This window comes from Pollachius pollachius, assembly GCF_949987615.1.
Source record: "Pollachius pollachius genome assembly, chromosome: 2".
Classification (NCBI taxonomy): Eukaryota; Metazoa; Chordata; class Actinopteri; order Gadiformes; family Gadidae; genus Pollachius; species Pollachius pollachius.
This window is the reverse complement of record NC_136935.1, coordinates 26921124-26936403: the sequence shown is the minus strand read 5'-3', so window position 1 is coordinate 26936403 and position 15280 is coordinate 26921124. Positions and strand designations below refer to the sequence as shown.

The window sequence follows — 15280 nt, the reverse complement described above, 5'->3', positions numbered from 1 at the left end:
GAGGTGGGTCAAGGAGGAGGGTGGGGGTGTGGCCCTGAGCAGCTTGCAGCCACGGTACCATGCGCTCTGTTTACAGTGGGTGTGTATCTTTTGCCGTGTTCTGTAAATATTCTAGAACACACGGGAGTCGTGGAGCTCTATATCTAAATAATATCATATTATACATAGATATCTATATCATAGAATATATATTATCACAGCCAAAAGCTGTGTGAGCCTCCAGGCGATATTATGAATCTCAAACGACCGTGTCGGGTTCTCCGACGTCTCTGGTTCTTCCACGTCCACATCAATCTGAAGTAGACTGAACCACGACATGGAGGAGAAAGGGATTGTTGACCGCGGTTGTCTCCCGCCGGAGCCTCGCTGCCGAGTGACCACCGCCTCGGCAGCGGTCACGCTTAGGCACCACCGCCTCCTGCACCGCCGAGGCGATGGTCCCTCGGCAGCGGGAAGCGGGGCTCAAGCGGGAGACATTCACGGCCAACAATCCCTTTCTCCTCCATGTCGTGGTTCATGTTCTTCAGGGAATCAAAGCCAAAGTTCCTTTTCCCCCAATTAATTTTCAACCATGGCTGAGATAAGCCCCACTACGAGTCTCGTTGTGGATGGACCAGAGATGAGAGTCTGACGTGTTTTGCGCCATAACACCAACAGCAGAACGGTTATCCAAATAACAAGGAAATGTACAACACTTGCATTACAGTCCTGGAGCTCTATATCCAAATAATATCATATAATGCATAGATATCTATATCATATAATACATATTATCATGGCCAAAAGCTGTGTGCGCCTCCAGACAATATTATGAATCACAAACGACTTTGTCGGGTTCTCCGACATCTCTGGTTCTTCCACTTCCACATCAATCTGAAGTAGACTAAACCGCGCGCTGCCTGCTGCCGGCTGCCCGCTGCTGGGCGGTGGTGCTTTGCGGCTGTGGTGCCTCGTGGCAACCGGCATGTCGCAGTTCATACTTCAGGGAGTCAAAGCCAAAGTTCCTTTCCCCCAATTCCTTCTTAACCATGGCTGAGATAACCCCAACTGCAGTCTCGTTGTGGAAATACAAGAGACGTCAAAGAACCGACGTGTTATGCGCCATAACACCAACAGCAAACACTTGCGTTACAGTGTGTGTAATCACACACAGACACACACGTGGCGCTCGCACGGTTGTGTCTCATTGGCAGGCCAAATTCTCTGGGCGGGCAAGGCAGAGAAAGGGGATGAGCTTAGATCCTTTATGACGACATATGGGACCACATTCCAAATCAGCACACTTGAGCCTCCGTTTTTTCAAAGGCGAGCAGAACACCTGCTCGTTTTAACGCAAGTTTTAGCCACTGGGGGACCATAGGCAGGCTAGGGGAACTCATATTTATGCTAGAAAACCTCATAGAGTAAGATTTTCATGCCATGGGACCTTTAAAGCAGGCAGGGAGGCTACCAGAAAGTCTGAGCCCAGACTGGACGAAGAGGGCATGATGACATCCGTCTGCAGGCACTGCATTCTCTTGAGTGGTAACTGATGGCCAAAATAACCTAACAAACACACCACATATACAGTACAGATATAGGCACACGTTAAGGCCCATGGTGAAGACCACATGTCCCAACGATAGGGGCCGTCAGATGCTCACACACTCATTCGAATCTATCTGCTGATAACACTCGGCCACAGCCCGGGGTGCTCAAGGCCAGGCAGGTGCTCTCAAGAAACCCCCACACCAGTCTTGACACACACAACTCGCAACACACAATTCGCTAGAAGAAAACACGTAAGACTGATACACCCAGAAGGACATTACGCTCATTTGAAGCATAACCTCTACAGAGGCGAAGCTCCGGACGACCTCAGCGCTGTTAGGGACTTAGACATTTTCGCCCGATCGATCTCTTACGCTCTATATCTCAGTATAACCTTTTTCACCTCACTAAATAAATCCGAGGCCCTGGTGCTGACAATTTTATCTCCTCTCCGTCTCAGTTTATCTGTTCAAGTAACTAGGCAGACTATTTTTTCCAACATAACCAAACAAAATGCCATACTAAAATAATATTTTGACATTTCAGTACCAGCTATGATTCATAAGTAATGATGCACTTCTGTAATTGTTGTTTAATTTGTGTGTATATTATAATATCCATATAGTAGTTCATTTAACACCTTCAAAGAAGTCTATCTCTGTTTTGGATACAGGCCTCAACATGTTTTGAGGAGAAATATTTGCCTACCCTCTGTACCTACAGCAAGATCTCGGTAAACAACGCAAGATAGAGTTTGTTTGCACAGACGTGATGTGTAAATACTACCCATATGTACAGAGGGTAGTTGAGACATTTCCAGAGCTGCACTATGTCCTGCAAATGCGACCATTTTTATCTGTGATGCATGCGAAAGGTCACTCAACGAGATGTGAGGTATAAATCAAATTGTAATGTTTATGATGGTTTCTGGTAAAAGGTATATTTTCATGACTTAATTCTATTAATGACAACAATGACAATGTCATTTTCTGGATTTTTTTTTTCATTTTGTCTCTCATAGCTGAGGTTTACCTATGATGAAAATTGCAGGCCTCTCTCATCTTTTTAAGTGGGAGAACTTGCACAATTGGTGGCTGACTAAATACTTTTTTTGCCCCACTGTATAGCCTACAGTATGACAGTGACAATAAAGATTTTGAAGCTCGTTCATACCCTTCTCTAGCCATTTATTTCATATTTTGCGCACATAAAAAAAAAGAAAAGAGTATTGGGAGGTGGGGGCCTGTGCCCCAGTAAAGCTTAAGGTCTAGCAACGCCCCTGGTATCCAGTATGAGAGATTTCTATCAGGTCCCCGGCCTGTGGGTCCTTTTGATTCTAATTCAACATAGGAGATATTATTTAGTGTCCTTCAGTCAGAAGACCTATTCTAAGGCAGAGTAATACAAATTACATTCAGCATTTTGGCCAGAGAATCACCAGGGTTGACATTAAATTGCCCATTTTCCTTAAAAAAAAAAAAGCTGCAGCAACAGAAATAAAATGAAGTTATATAATTCGTACTATAGCTAGTAGCAAATCACATTTTAGGCTATTTAAATGGCATCTAAGCCTTCACTAGGCATGCTGTGCTAGGACTAGGCCTACACATCGAGATGTTTTAATTAAGCTACTATATAACCATACATAAATTTTGATCTTATTTCTGTGATAGTCCCTTCCCGAGATCTCATTCCACAGCGTACGAGACGACGCTGGTAGCGTGAAGCTGTCTCTGCATCTCAGATAGGCATTTTCCAAAGCCTATCTGAGATATCTCGGTGGAAAGAGATAACGAACGGCGTCACTGTTTAGCTGTGTAAGGACATGGTTCCCTTTCAAAATGTCGAAAGAAAGGGCTTTAAAGAGATGTTCAAAACACTCAATCCCAGATACCTGTTACCTGCCCGCACACACTTCACCCAAATTTAGATGACAAAACCATACGAAATCCATACTATTATGTTTTTCAGAGATGGAAGTAACCTGAGAAAATATTTTTGGCATTTTTTCTATGCAGTTTCGCTGCCTAAACAGCAGGCTATTTTACCCCTTCAGAAGCATTTATATAGAAATTAGTAGATACAATTAACATACCGTGATATAATACCGTTACCGTCTATGCCTCAAATCATACCGTGATAAACATTTTAGGGCTGTACGGTCCATACCGTACAGCCCTAAAACAGAGCATTTAATTATTAGGTAGGCTACATTACAAACTGTCTAAATATGTTTGAGACTGTAATAGAGTTGTCTTTTGTTGCCGTCTAGTGGTTGGAACAAGTGGATTGCAAAAAGCTTTTTTGTTTTTTATTAAACCTTTATTTATACTTGTAATCTCATCGAGTGGCGAAGTCACGCCCTTTCCGGTAGAGCCCATGGGACCTATGAGATCGAAAAATATGAATGGGTTTCAATGGAGAGAAAGTAATTATTTTCTGGTCCCAGTCGTTATATGCCCTGGATTACACATATGTTGTTTGTGGATTTAAATGATAATTTTTAATGCAAAGAAAACTAAAACAATTCTTGAAGAAGTTTGATAATGTTTTGTGTGAAGCCGCTTTGTGAACTATATATCGCTGACGTCCCTCAAATCGTTGCCGAATTGCATGCCGGGAACAACAACATGGCGGTAGGTTTGGACTTCCTCCAGTGTAAAACAGCATATTTTCTTTACCTAAATCTCAATTGATCGTAACTTTGTTGCCCTTGGCGGATGACCCGTATGTAGCGGCCGAAGACCTCCTAGCTGGAGAATTACGGGCTGTCCGTCATGGACCGAGCTCCAGCAGACCTTCAACCGCCGGTCCACAGCCCGTCCCCGGAGGGGCCGACCCCCTGGGCCAACCGGCTGAGGGGGAGCTCCGGAACCCCGAAACAGAAGCCCCAGTCCCCGGGGGGGCCTACCTCCAGAATACGGAGCCAGGCGTCCCCGGGCACCCACGCTCCGGAGACCCGGGAGACAGGTCGGTGTGCTCATGTGACCTTTGATCCTTCCTGTTTCATAGTCTGTTGTTTCCCATGATTGTTGGCAGTAGTTTGATTTTCTTCATTACTTCGTATAAGTTAGTGTGCGTGATTTACTCACTGAAGTGGTACAGCGTTCAGTTACACGTTTATAACAATGCGTTTGCAACAGTTCGGATGGCCCTCAAAAAGCCTAGGCTAAACGATAGGAACAGTTATTGCCTTCATGTTAATAAAACCCTTTAAATTGTATGTTCACAGCTCCCTTCAAACACAGACACGTCTGGGCCCCACCACCTCATGCATTCAATACGCCAACCAGAATGGCCCGGTCTAAATATGACACTGTCTTTTGTGTCGAATCCCCAAACAATGATGGGGAGTTTCAACAGGACATTGTTTGGGATGCTAACTCTCCCTCCCCTGTCAGGGCAGGTAAACACTGTTAACTGATTAATGTTTATTGAGTGAATAAAATAATATTCTGGTCTATTTAAATTCAAAATTTGTATGGCATGATATCATGCCATACAAATGTTTGTAATCCAAAATCCATCCAAACACTTTCTTTATTTTATTGCCACGTTTTTGTATGATTTTGATTCTATGTAATTACTGCATTATATATTGACTGATCTGTGAATGTGATCATTGAACCACATGCATAGCCACTTCACTGTGCATGCTTTGTTTATCCAGGGAAAAAAGGAAAGAGCCGTGCAGCGGGGGCTGCAATCGGAATCTCAGAAATTGTTCGCAGAATAGCTCCCATGGTTGGTTCTGTCACCCCCCTCTTCAGTCCCTGTAGTCCACAGTACACGACTGCTATAGTTCAAAAGACACTACTGCTATAGTCCAAAAGACACTACTGCTATGTCCACACAACACTACTGCTATGTCCACACCACACTACTGCTATAGTTCACACTACACTCCTGCTATAGTCCACACTACACTCCTGCTATAGTCCACACTACACTACTGCTATAGTTCACACTATTCTACTGCTATAGTTCACACTATACTACTGCTATAGTCCACACTACACTACTGCTATAGTCCACACTACACTACACTATTAGTCCATAGCAATAGTGTATGTGTCTGGTTAGGACAGATACACTCCTGCTATAGTCCATAGCAGTAGTGTATGTGGTTGGTAAGGACAGATGTATGTGTAAGGACGGTGTGATTTCCTTGTGTTTCCTTCTCTTGGTAGCATGGACGCCCAGCGGTGGTGGAGCCCACTCTGCAGGTGTGGATTGAAAGCGCTGCTATTCCCTGTACTCCAGAGGAGCACCACCCCAAGAGGAAGTCGCCAAGGTACTTCACATCAGTTCTGCATTATGGTGGAGCGATGGTCTCTGTTTCCACATCAGTTCTGCATTAGGGTGGAGCGAGGGTCTCTGTTTCCACAGGAGCGGTGGTCTCTGTTCCATCATGACGAACAGAGCAGTGTAACCCGTTCTGTTGTGCTTTGAACCCCAGGCCCAACGGAGTAGACGATCTGCTGAAACTGGCCAAGCAGTTCGACTTCAACATGTTTCGGAAAGACGAGGAACGGGCGGAGGAAATGCACAAGCAGACCTTGGAGCCTCTGTCAGACGACATCTTGGAAGGACCCCCTCGGGCGGACCCCCTTCCAACAGCGCTAGAAACGGCCAGCAAGAACCCATCCCCTGTCCGCGGGCTGCAGGACTACCACATGGAAGATTTCTTTGACCAGCCGACTGGTCAAACGCAAGACTGCAGCAGTAATCTCAGCCACATGGTATGCCTCGGGTCCCTGGAGAGCTCCAGCTCCGGGACGGCGGGCGGGGCCCCACAATGTGCTACTCCTCCCATTCCCACTCCTGCTGCAAACGGTCCAGCTGCGTTCCAGTTGGATGACGACTGGGAGAACGACTGGGAAAACGAGGATTTCCTCAATGACACCTTAGTCATGGAAATTACCCCAAATCCACCGTGCTTTGCCCCGCCAAAGTACTGCTCCACACAAAGCAGATGGGATGGGGCCCTCCCTGGCAGCACGCATCCGTCTAGAGGTACACCAGGCAGGCTGGGAGGGGAAGGTGGCCCGGCAGAGAAGGAGCCCAGAATGCCGAAAAACGGAACCACTTTCAAATTGGATGTAATTCCTCTGAGCCTCAATGGGAAGGATGCGGCAGCGAGCCAGGCGTCCATGACAAACACACCGCAGAGTGAGGCTTTGTCGAGGAAGAACCCCCCTGTCTCGGGCTCCTATACAAAGAGACCATCGCACCCTCCAGGAGGAGCGCTGCCCGGTCCCCCTGCCGGCCCGCAGTCCAAGACCTCCCTCGCCAACACCAGCGGCAAACGCACCTTGGCCCTGACAACCCACATCACCTCAAACAAGATGAAGGAAAACCAACCGGTGAGGTCCTCCAATATCCAGGCCACAGCGACCATCCGCTCTCCTGCTGCAGCCCCAGGGCGAGAGACTCCGCCCGTGGCGCCGGCCAGCGACGACTACCAAGATCTGGACGAGTTATTTTCCTCAGAGCCCGTTTGGGACGAGGAGGGTGACGACGACCTCCTGTGTCAAATGTGCGAGGACCTAGAGACCCAAGCGGTGGTGCTGGAGAGGCTGGCAGTGCTAAAGCAACCCCTGTCGCTTGAAAAGAAGCCTGGCCAGGTGACCCAGAGGAGAACACCGGCGGCCCGGTGTTCTCCTGATCGCGTGCAGCCATCGGGGCTGTCTGCCAACCCCTTCACAGGGAATGCCTTGCCTAGCATCAAGACCACCATCACGGAGTCCTTCAAATATGCACCGTCAGTTAGCAATGTGGGCCATTCTCAATGCTACGGGGGAGGACCTCCACCCAAAGCCACGGCTGGAGATAAGGGTCAGTTCTCCGTTAAGAAGCCGCCGAGCCCCAGCGTCAAGGTGATCCCTACAGGTAAGCTGTCAAATGTCCTTTTTCACCTTCTTTGACGAGGGAAATAATGCAATAATAGCAGCCATTAGTTACGACCGACCAACCACACACTAAAATCCCAACACAAGCATGTTATAAAGCGAAATTCTTCCATAGTTGTAACACACAAATTGTTTGAACCTGATTGTCACTGGTTGGTTCTCCGGCACCATGCAGCTTTACATTCCTGAGTTGAGCTCACTTGCCTTGGACTTGGCCTCCGTGGCTGTCTGCTCCAACTCTCTACTAGGACCCGACCCGTTGTACGTGATGTTGGGACATCAGCGGGGGTTTTCTGGAGGCTGCCTCAGTAGATGCTCTAAGCGATGGTGTTGAACAGTTTTTTTTTTATTTTTTTTTTGTACCTTTCAGGGCCCAAGAAGTGCTCGACGGCAGAGATCGAGCGCAAAAAGAGGCAGGCGCTGGAGAGAAGACGGCAGCACCTGCAGGGGCCCCAGAACCTGGGCGCCCCAACACGGGGCCGCTGAGCTCTCAGCGGGGGCCCCTCAACCCCCATGGCCGTCGGTCCCCTCTGATGTGCAGGGACACTGAGGTGTGGGGAACGGACCCTTTGAATACAGCGGTTATATATCTGACGCAGAAACGCAGATCCTGGACTACCTTTGTTTCTGTTGGTTTTCACACAATGTTTGACACCACGTTTACTTAGACTTTACTGCTTTGCTTCTACATATATTATCTTTTTAACACTATAATCATTTTTAGGATTAGCCATTTAAGGATTGTCAACGGATACATTGAATCTTGGTTTGAAGCTCTTCTACGCTGACAGCAGTGCCCCCCATGGGGCCAATAACAGACACCAGCGCCCCCCAATGGCCACGTGCAGGGACACGCTGACCTGTAGACTCCCCAGTTGAAATGTTTTCATCTCAAGCAAAATACCTAAATTGTTTAATATATATTTTCGTGTTTAAGTTCTGTTAATAAAATTCAACCTGACGACGGTTTTACTCATACGCGCGTCTTGATGCATCACTGCTTCGCTTTCCAGGGGCCTGTGTCACGAGGCGGCAAGGAGCCACACCTAATTTTGCTTAATGATTTACAAGACGAGCGTATAATATCTGCCCCCCCCCCTCCCCCTTCCTGGATAACAGCAGCCAATGTTTGGCTGTGGTTTGAACCTGATCAACACGACCAGTCCAGATGGGTTAGTTTGGATGTGGACATGTTACATCCACGCACATGCTGCTGAAACACTGCCTGGCCAATGGTGGACAGAGAACCATGAGCGGCATCATGCAGTGTGTCAGAAGGGAGGAGTCAGGGATCAGAGTGTAGGGGTCGCTTAAACGCAAAAAGAGTTTTCGGGAGGATCGGACCATAGGCTTGGAGAAAAGTGCTTTGAACACTCAGTTTTCACTTTGAGTTTCGTGCGGAATTAAAGCTACCCGAGTCCTCCGAGATCACGTCACAACAGTGGCTGCGCATTTCATTGATAGACTAAAGGCTGCGACACACCGGGCCGAAAATCGGCGTTGGTGAGACTTGAGAGGTTGTTGACATGAGTTTCTTTGGTGTGTACGTGAAATCGGCGACGTTGGCGATCTGTTTAGCCGATTCAACGTGTAATCGACCATTAGAGTAGTTCAGTCTTTTACCATTCTGATTGGTGGAGGGCTAGCAGCTTGACTAGTGAATCAGTGAAGCCCGGAAGTGAGGATGGTAAACATACCAGATAAACATAAACTATGAATATTTAAATATAAAATAAATATAAAACCATAAACTAAATTCTGATGAGCTCCTTGGCCTGCTCGCAGTTGTATCCACAGCTTCACCCCCTTAGTGCGTCTAACTTTTCTCCTTATTTTTCGCTTACGACTTTCTTCCAAAAGAAAAAGCGTGAGAGCTGTCAAGGCCAGTATCTTTGCATCCATCGTTTGACAACAGTGACTAGTGATGACAGCGTGCTCTGTGTTTTGGTCTTGAGAGAGGGCCTGGTATTTCCGTTTTTCATTTCTTTTGAACCACAATACAGATTGCCAGTCGTTTTGGAGGCATTACATCTCGCGCATGTGCAGAACGTACGGCGTCTGCTGTAATCGCGTAGGTGTGTACTTCCCATTTCGGTTGATCGAGTCGGCCAGGGCACCGTTTCCCGATAACGATGGCTCCACGCTCGCACGATCATTCTCACGATGGATCTTGCGATCCTTCGTAAATTTTTTTGGAGCGTTTCCCGAAACTCCTCTTAACATGAACGCTCGTTCACTGCACTCACGACGTTCGTAGGATTGTAACTGTCTACTGACACGGTGCTGAAATGGGCTCCGTAGGAGGGGGAGACGCAGGAATGTCGCAGAAAAATGGGGTTAAAAAGCGTTAAAATATCTCCCCATCAAGGCCAAAGCAGAGCAGCATACGAAAAGAATAGACTGCAATAGTATGAATGCTAAAGATATTAAAACACAATAGATTAGGCCTAGGCCGACATATGTATCAGTCCTAATCCTGAATGCAGTGTGCGTACATTTTTTCCCCCTGAAATAATTCCATATTAACAAAAATCAAAAATAGCTTGAGTGACAACTACATTTATCTTAATGTGCTGATTTCTGAAACGTGCTTTGCACAGCAAAGAGAGCCAAACTTATTTGATTCTGCATAAGGTTTCATTGGTTGGCACCCACTCTCTAGTCTAGAATATTTGTAGACATTAAAAATGCAACGTTCCATAAATCAAACGCAGAGGCTAGGTATTGACACACGGCTATTGCTGACCCGATTAGGAGAGCTTGGTCTTGATCCTGCCCATATTGTTGGGCAGGATGAAGTAGGCTATAGGTCTTTTTACACTGCCAAGCCAGCCGGTTAGGTCGCAGCTTGGCACGCCCGGCTATTTCACCTTCTTATCTCAAGTTTCTCAGGTTTCTGTAAAACCGAGGGGGTCAAATCCCCTCGGGGATCTTTATATGCCATGGATTACACATATGTTGTTTGTGGATTTACAGTTCCGGAAGTAAAAATCCCATTCATATATCAGATTTTGAATAAAAGCCTTAATGTCGTAACCATCCAAATTATATGTACCATGCGCCGTTATATTGTGAATCGATGGCATTAAGTTAAACGGGGCGACATCTCGTTTTTTTGAAAAACACGTTTTATTCGCGATGTCATTGAAACCACTACACTACCCATAAATCCTGAAGTGTGACACGACGGCTTTGATTGGCGGAGTTTACCGTTACCAGGAAACGTTTTCTGCACCAGCAAAAGCAGTGAATGAATTGCTTTATAGGTCCATGATGAACTGCTATCAGAGATTAGTTTATGCTACCCCCTGTACCTCCCAAGATGACGCAATTTGATTGGTTCGCTATCTCGGGATATTGGGCAGTATCCCATGATAGAGATCTCAAACTCGGGATATTGCGTGACGGTCGTCTCGTCACGCTAATAAAAACGAATACATCCCAGCAAAAGGTGTCATTTTGTTTATTTTTGGAGTGTTCACGTGTAGTATATACTAAAACAATTATTCACCTCAGGTTCCATGAATAGTGGGGGGAATAGCCCCCTTGACCTTCGGTCTCAGGGGCTATTCCCCACTATTCCCTTGGCCATTGGCGTATAATTGAAGACGGGCGATGCTGCTACTGCTACTGAACTCGATCGCTTACCACAGCAACCATGATTTATATTATTGGAAAGTTAAGTGTTGTGGTTAGAGCTGTAGAGGAAAATATGTTGATATAGAATATAAGATATTTTATTTTGTATAGCGCTTTTCAATGACCCAAAGACGCTTACAGTGAAGAGGGGGACCTCACTAACCACCACCGGTGTGTAGCACCCACTTGGGTGATGCACGGCAGCCAATCTGCGCCAGAACGCTCACAACACACCATCTTGAGGAGCGAGGGAATTAGTGAGTCAGCCAATTATACAGGAGGATTATTAGGGGGCCAGATTGAAATAGCCTGGTTGGGCCAGGACACCGGGGAAACCCGTACTCTTTGCGATAAGTGCCCTGGGATCTTTTATGACTTCAGTGTGTCAGGACCTCGGTTTTACGTCTCCTCAGAAGGAGGGCACCTTCCACAGCACAGTGTCCCCGTCACTGCACTGGGGCATCGGGAATGGGATTGATGTTAAGGCCAGAGGGAAGAGTGCCATCTATTGGCCACCACCCGACACCATTTACAGCACTTGGTAATCCCAGGCGATCTCCCATCCAAGTACTAACCAGGGCCTCGTTTCCCGATAACGATGGATCCACGCTCGTACGATCATTCTCACGAAGGATCTTGCGAACCTTCGTAAATTTCTTTGGAGCGTTTCCCGAAACTCCTCTTAACATGAACGCGCGTGCACTGCTCTAACGACGTTCTCAGGCTTGTAACTGTCGACTGACACGGTGTTGAAATGAGCTCTGAGTCTGTAGGAGGGGGAGACGCAGGAATGTCGCAGGAAAATAGGGTTCAAAAGGGTTCAAATATCTCCCCATCAAGGCCAACAGCAGAGTAGCCTACGAAAAGAATAGACTGCAATAATATGAATGCTAAAGATATTAAAACACAATTGATTAGGACTAGGCCGACATATGCAAGGCCTATATCAGTCCTAATCCTGAACGCACTGTGAGTACATTTTTTTCACGGCCTTTTCCCCCCTGAAATAATCCATATTACAAAAATCTAAAATAGCTTGTGTAAAAACTACATTTATCTTAATGTGCTGATTTCTGAAACATGCTTTGCACAGCAAAGAGAGCAGACTTTATCTGATTCTGCATAAGGTTTCATTGATTGGCACGCACTGTAGTCTAGAGTCTTTGGTGTATACATTAAAAATGCAACCTTCCATTTATTCATTATCGTTCAAACGCAGAGGCTGGACATTGACACACGGTTATTGCTGACCCGATTAGGAGAGCTTGGGTTAGATCCTGCCCATATTGTTGGGCAAGATGATGTATAGGCCTTTTTACACTGCCAAGCCGGTTCGGTCGAGGCTTGGCACGCCCTGCGATTTCACCGTTTTATGGTGCCTTCAAAACAGTCAGAGTTTCCGGGAATTTCGGAGATTGGGACCTTAAGACCGAGGATTGAGGACATAAAACCATAAAACCGAGGGGGTCAAATCCCCCTGTTCGACACGGCACAGGCTTTCTTGGTTCACTGGAGAAGGCGGGGCTGCGCACGAAGTCTAGACCTCTGTAGAATAATTTGCATTCTCCCGAATGTTTTCATTTTTTTATGAATGAATTTGGTAGATTTGATTTCCTGTATTCTGGTGCATATTGGGGATGGCCACTACCTATTACCTATTACCTACTATTCATTCAGATTCATAGCCTTCATCCTGACTTGCAGGGCCTGGTAAAGCTTACACTGCATATACAGACCTACTTTATGGCCATTCCACCAGCATTGCTATTTGACCCATTGTTTATATTCTGATATTGAGACAAATTGTGATCAGTGTCCTATAGCGTCCATTTTTTGAGAGTCTCAATGTCTACTTCAAATGCAGTTAGAAATATGGGACAGTTGCTTCATATTGTTTATATGCTACAGGCCAAAAGACTAAATTAATATGTAACTTACTTGCTCCATTTAAATGTAACATTGCTTGGGGAGTCCAATTCCTCCACTGAAATGGGTGGAAAGTGCTTACAACTCTCTGCTAGTTAGCGATTTATCTCTTCTCTAAATGTAGTTGTGTTATGCGAATGCTGCTGAGGGAGGTAGCCTATTTGATTGATTAGCTGAATTGTCCAATCGTGACGATAACAAAAAAGAAAAGCGATACCATTGGCCTGGGATGCACACTGGTGTGACCCGAGGGCGAATTTTATTGTGCCAATGAAAAGCTGTCTCTGCTTAATAGACAGCAAAAAGTTTGCCAGCTTACATTGACTTCAACGTGGCCGGCGCCCCTGACTTGGAGGAGGGCTTTATTTCGAATGACCAATAACTAGCCTAGCCCAAATCATTGACGTTCAGATACACTTAAATGGTTGCTGGCAGTGGCAAGTACGGTTTATCACACAATTAAACAAGGAAAAATGCTATGTATTTTTGTTGATTTATTTCGTATTTATAATAGTTGATTCATAGTTAGCACTATATTCAAGTTAATATTTCACGGAGGAGCGGCGCCCTAGCGCACTAGCAAACTTCATCACAGCCTCACCGAAGCGCCTACAGTGCTTAATGCAAACAATCGCAACAAAAAACGCCTGCAGAAATTCTCCCAACACCCGCTGGTCACAGGGGCCACAGAGGCCGGCGGCGGTGTACGAAGCATGCCCTGGGCCGGCACCACTTGCACGATAGAGGAGGGCTGCGTCCCGCACCGGGGAGAGCCTGCAGGTGGCAGCGCCGGTGGTGGAGTGGGCCCTGACTCCGTCATGGGCCTTACTTGGCCGCTCGCAAGACCAGGCAGCTGCGGCATCGCATTAAGTGCTGGTACAGCGACACGAGACGCCAGATCATCAAAGATCGAACGAGGTGGGGGCCGGTCGCTGTGGACCGGGTAGAACTTGCGCAGGAATCTTCGGTTTCGAGCTGAGACCCTGCCCGACCCGTCAATCTTGACCACGTACTGATCGTGCTGGCGCACCTCAACGACACTGCCCGTCCTGTCCCACTTGTTAGGGTGAGGCCCTGTCTGGTTCTGTACGCGGACAGAGTCCCCCACCTCGAGAGGTAGGAGGCGTTTGGTGTGCTCCGCCCAAGTGCCAGCTGTGCGGAAGTGGCATTTGCGGAGGGCCTCCTCCCTCGCCGTCAGCGTCTCACGCCACGTCACGTGCGTCCTGTACCTCCCGGGGGGAATCGGGATGAAGTCGCGGATGGGCCGGCCGAAGACACACATCGCTGGGGATAGCTTCTTGTCAGGGTCAGGCATATTACGGTATTGGAGTATCGCCCTCTGCACAGCGTCGGTGTCGACTTCTCCCTTCGGGCCTGTATTGTCAGTGATGAGCCGCTTCATCGTCTTCACCCCGATCTCTGCGCAGCAGTTGCTGTGGGGGAAGGCCACTGATGAGAGGCGGTGGTGCACGCCCCATCTGCGAAGGAAAGACCTGGTCTCGGCGGAGGTGAACTCTGGGCCCCCGTCCGATGCAAGCTCTTCCGGAGTCCTGTACGTGGCAAAGGCACGGCGTAGTTGGCATATGAGGTCCGCGGCGCCACCCGTCGACCTCGAGATGATCGGCCAATTCGAGTAGCGGTCAACTATCACAAGATAGTGTACACCCCTGTGCATGAAAAAGTCTGAACACACAGCCTGGAAGGGGTAAATGGCCATGACAGGCGGGGTCAGCGGCGCCGCGGGCTGAGAGGGCGCCATCCGGTGTCAGTGTTCACAGCCATTCCGAGTGGCGTAGATGTCAGCCGACATGCCTGGCCAGAACACGGACGATTCCGCGCGGGCGGTCATGATGGAGACGCCTTGGTGGGCAGCGTGCAGGGCACTCAGCACTTCGCCACGGAGCGAGGGTGGTATGACTACCCTATCCTTGTACAGGACCACCCCGTCAGCTGATGTGATGTCCTCGCGGTACTGATGAAAGCCACGAATCGCCACCGGCATCCTAGCCCTTGACTCGGGGAAGCAGTCTGCTGCCATCTCCTCCAACGCGCGCATATCGTCGCTGCTGCTCATGGCCTCCCTGACGCGGTCCCATGTCACGGACTGCAGCGATTCAAGCCCCGCATTGCACCAGGCCAGGTCACCTTCCTCAACATCAACGGCCCTCGGCCCTGCCCACCGTATCAGAGACAGCACATCAGTGTGTGTGCTGGGTGAGAGGTGGGCCACCATGGCGGCATTGTCGTCCGGAAGATCCATGGGCGACGGGCAC

At 47.9% G+C, this 15280-nt stretch overlaps 1 protein-coding gene across 1 annotated transcript; it reads left to right on the top strand.

Annotated features, from left to right (window-relative positions):
- The first annotated feature begins 4068 nt into the window (after positions 1 to 4068).
- Positions 4069 to 8420, top strand: LOC307092155 (uncharacterized protein). The gene is made up of 7 exons (XM_079759057.1): positions 4069 to 4166; positions 4266 to 4500; positions 4763 to 4936; positions 5201 to 5274; positions 5721 to 5824; positions 5990 to 7422; positions 7813 to 8420. Exons 2-7 carry the CDS (start codon positions 4308 to 4310, stop codon positions 7926 to 7928), a joined length of 2094 nt encoding a protein of 697 aa, XP_079615183.1. The 5' UTR covers positions 4069 to 4166; positions 4266 to 4307; the 3' UTR covers positions 7929 to 8420.
- Positions 8421 to 15280: the final 6860 nt, after the last annotated feature.

Bases quoted from the DNA above. Each gene is read 5' to 3' on its own strand.
- LOC307092155 (XM_079759057.1), top strand. From the start codon at position 4,308: ATGGACCGAGCTCCAGCAGACCTTCAACCGCCGGTCCACAGCCCGTCC. The intron at 4,501-4,762 runs GTCGGTGTGCTC...GTATGTTCACAG, and splicing joins TCCGGAGACCCGGGAGACAG to CTCCCTTCAAACACAGACAC. The intron at 7,423-7,812 runs GTAAGCTGTCAA...TGTACCTTTCAG, and splicing joins CGTCAAGGTGATCCCTACAG to GGCCCAAGAAGTGCTCGACG.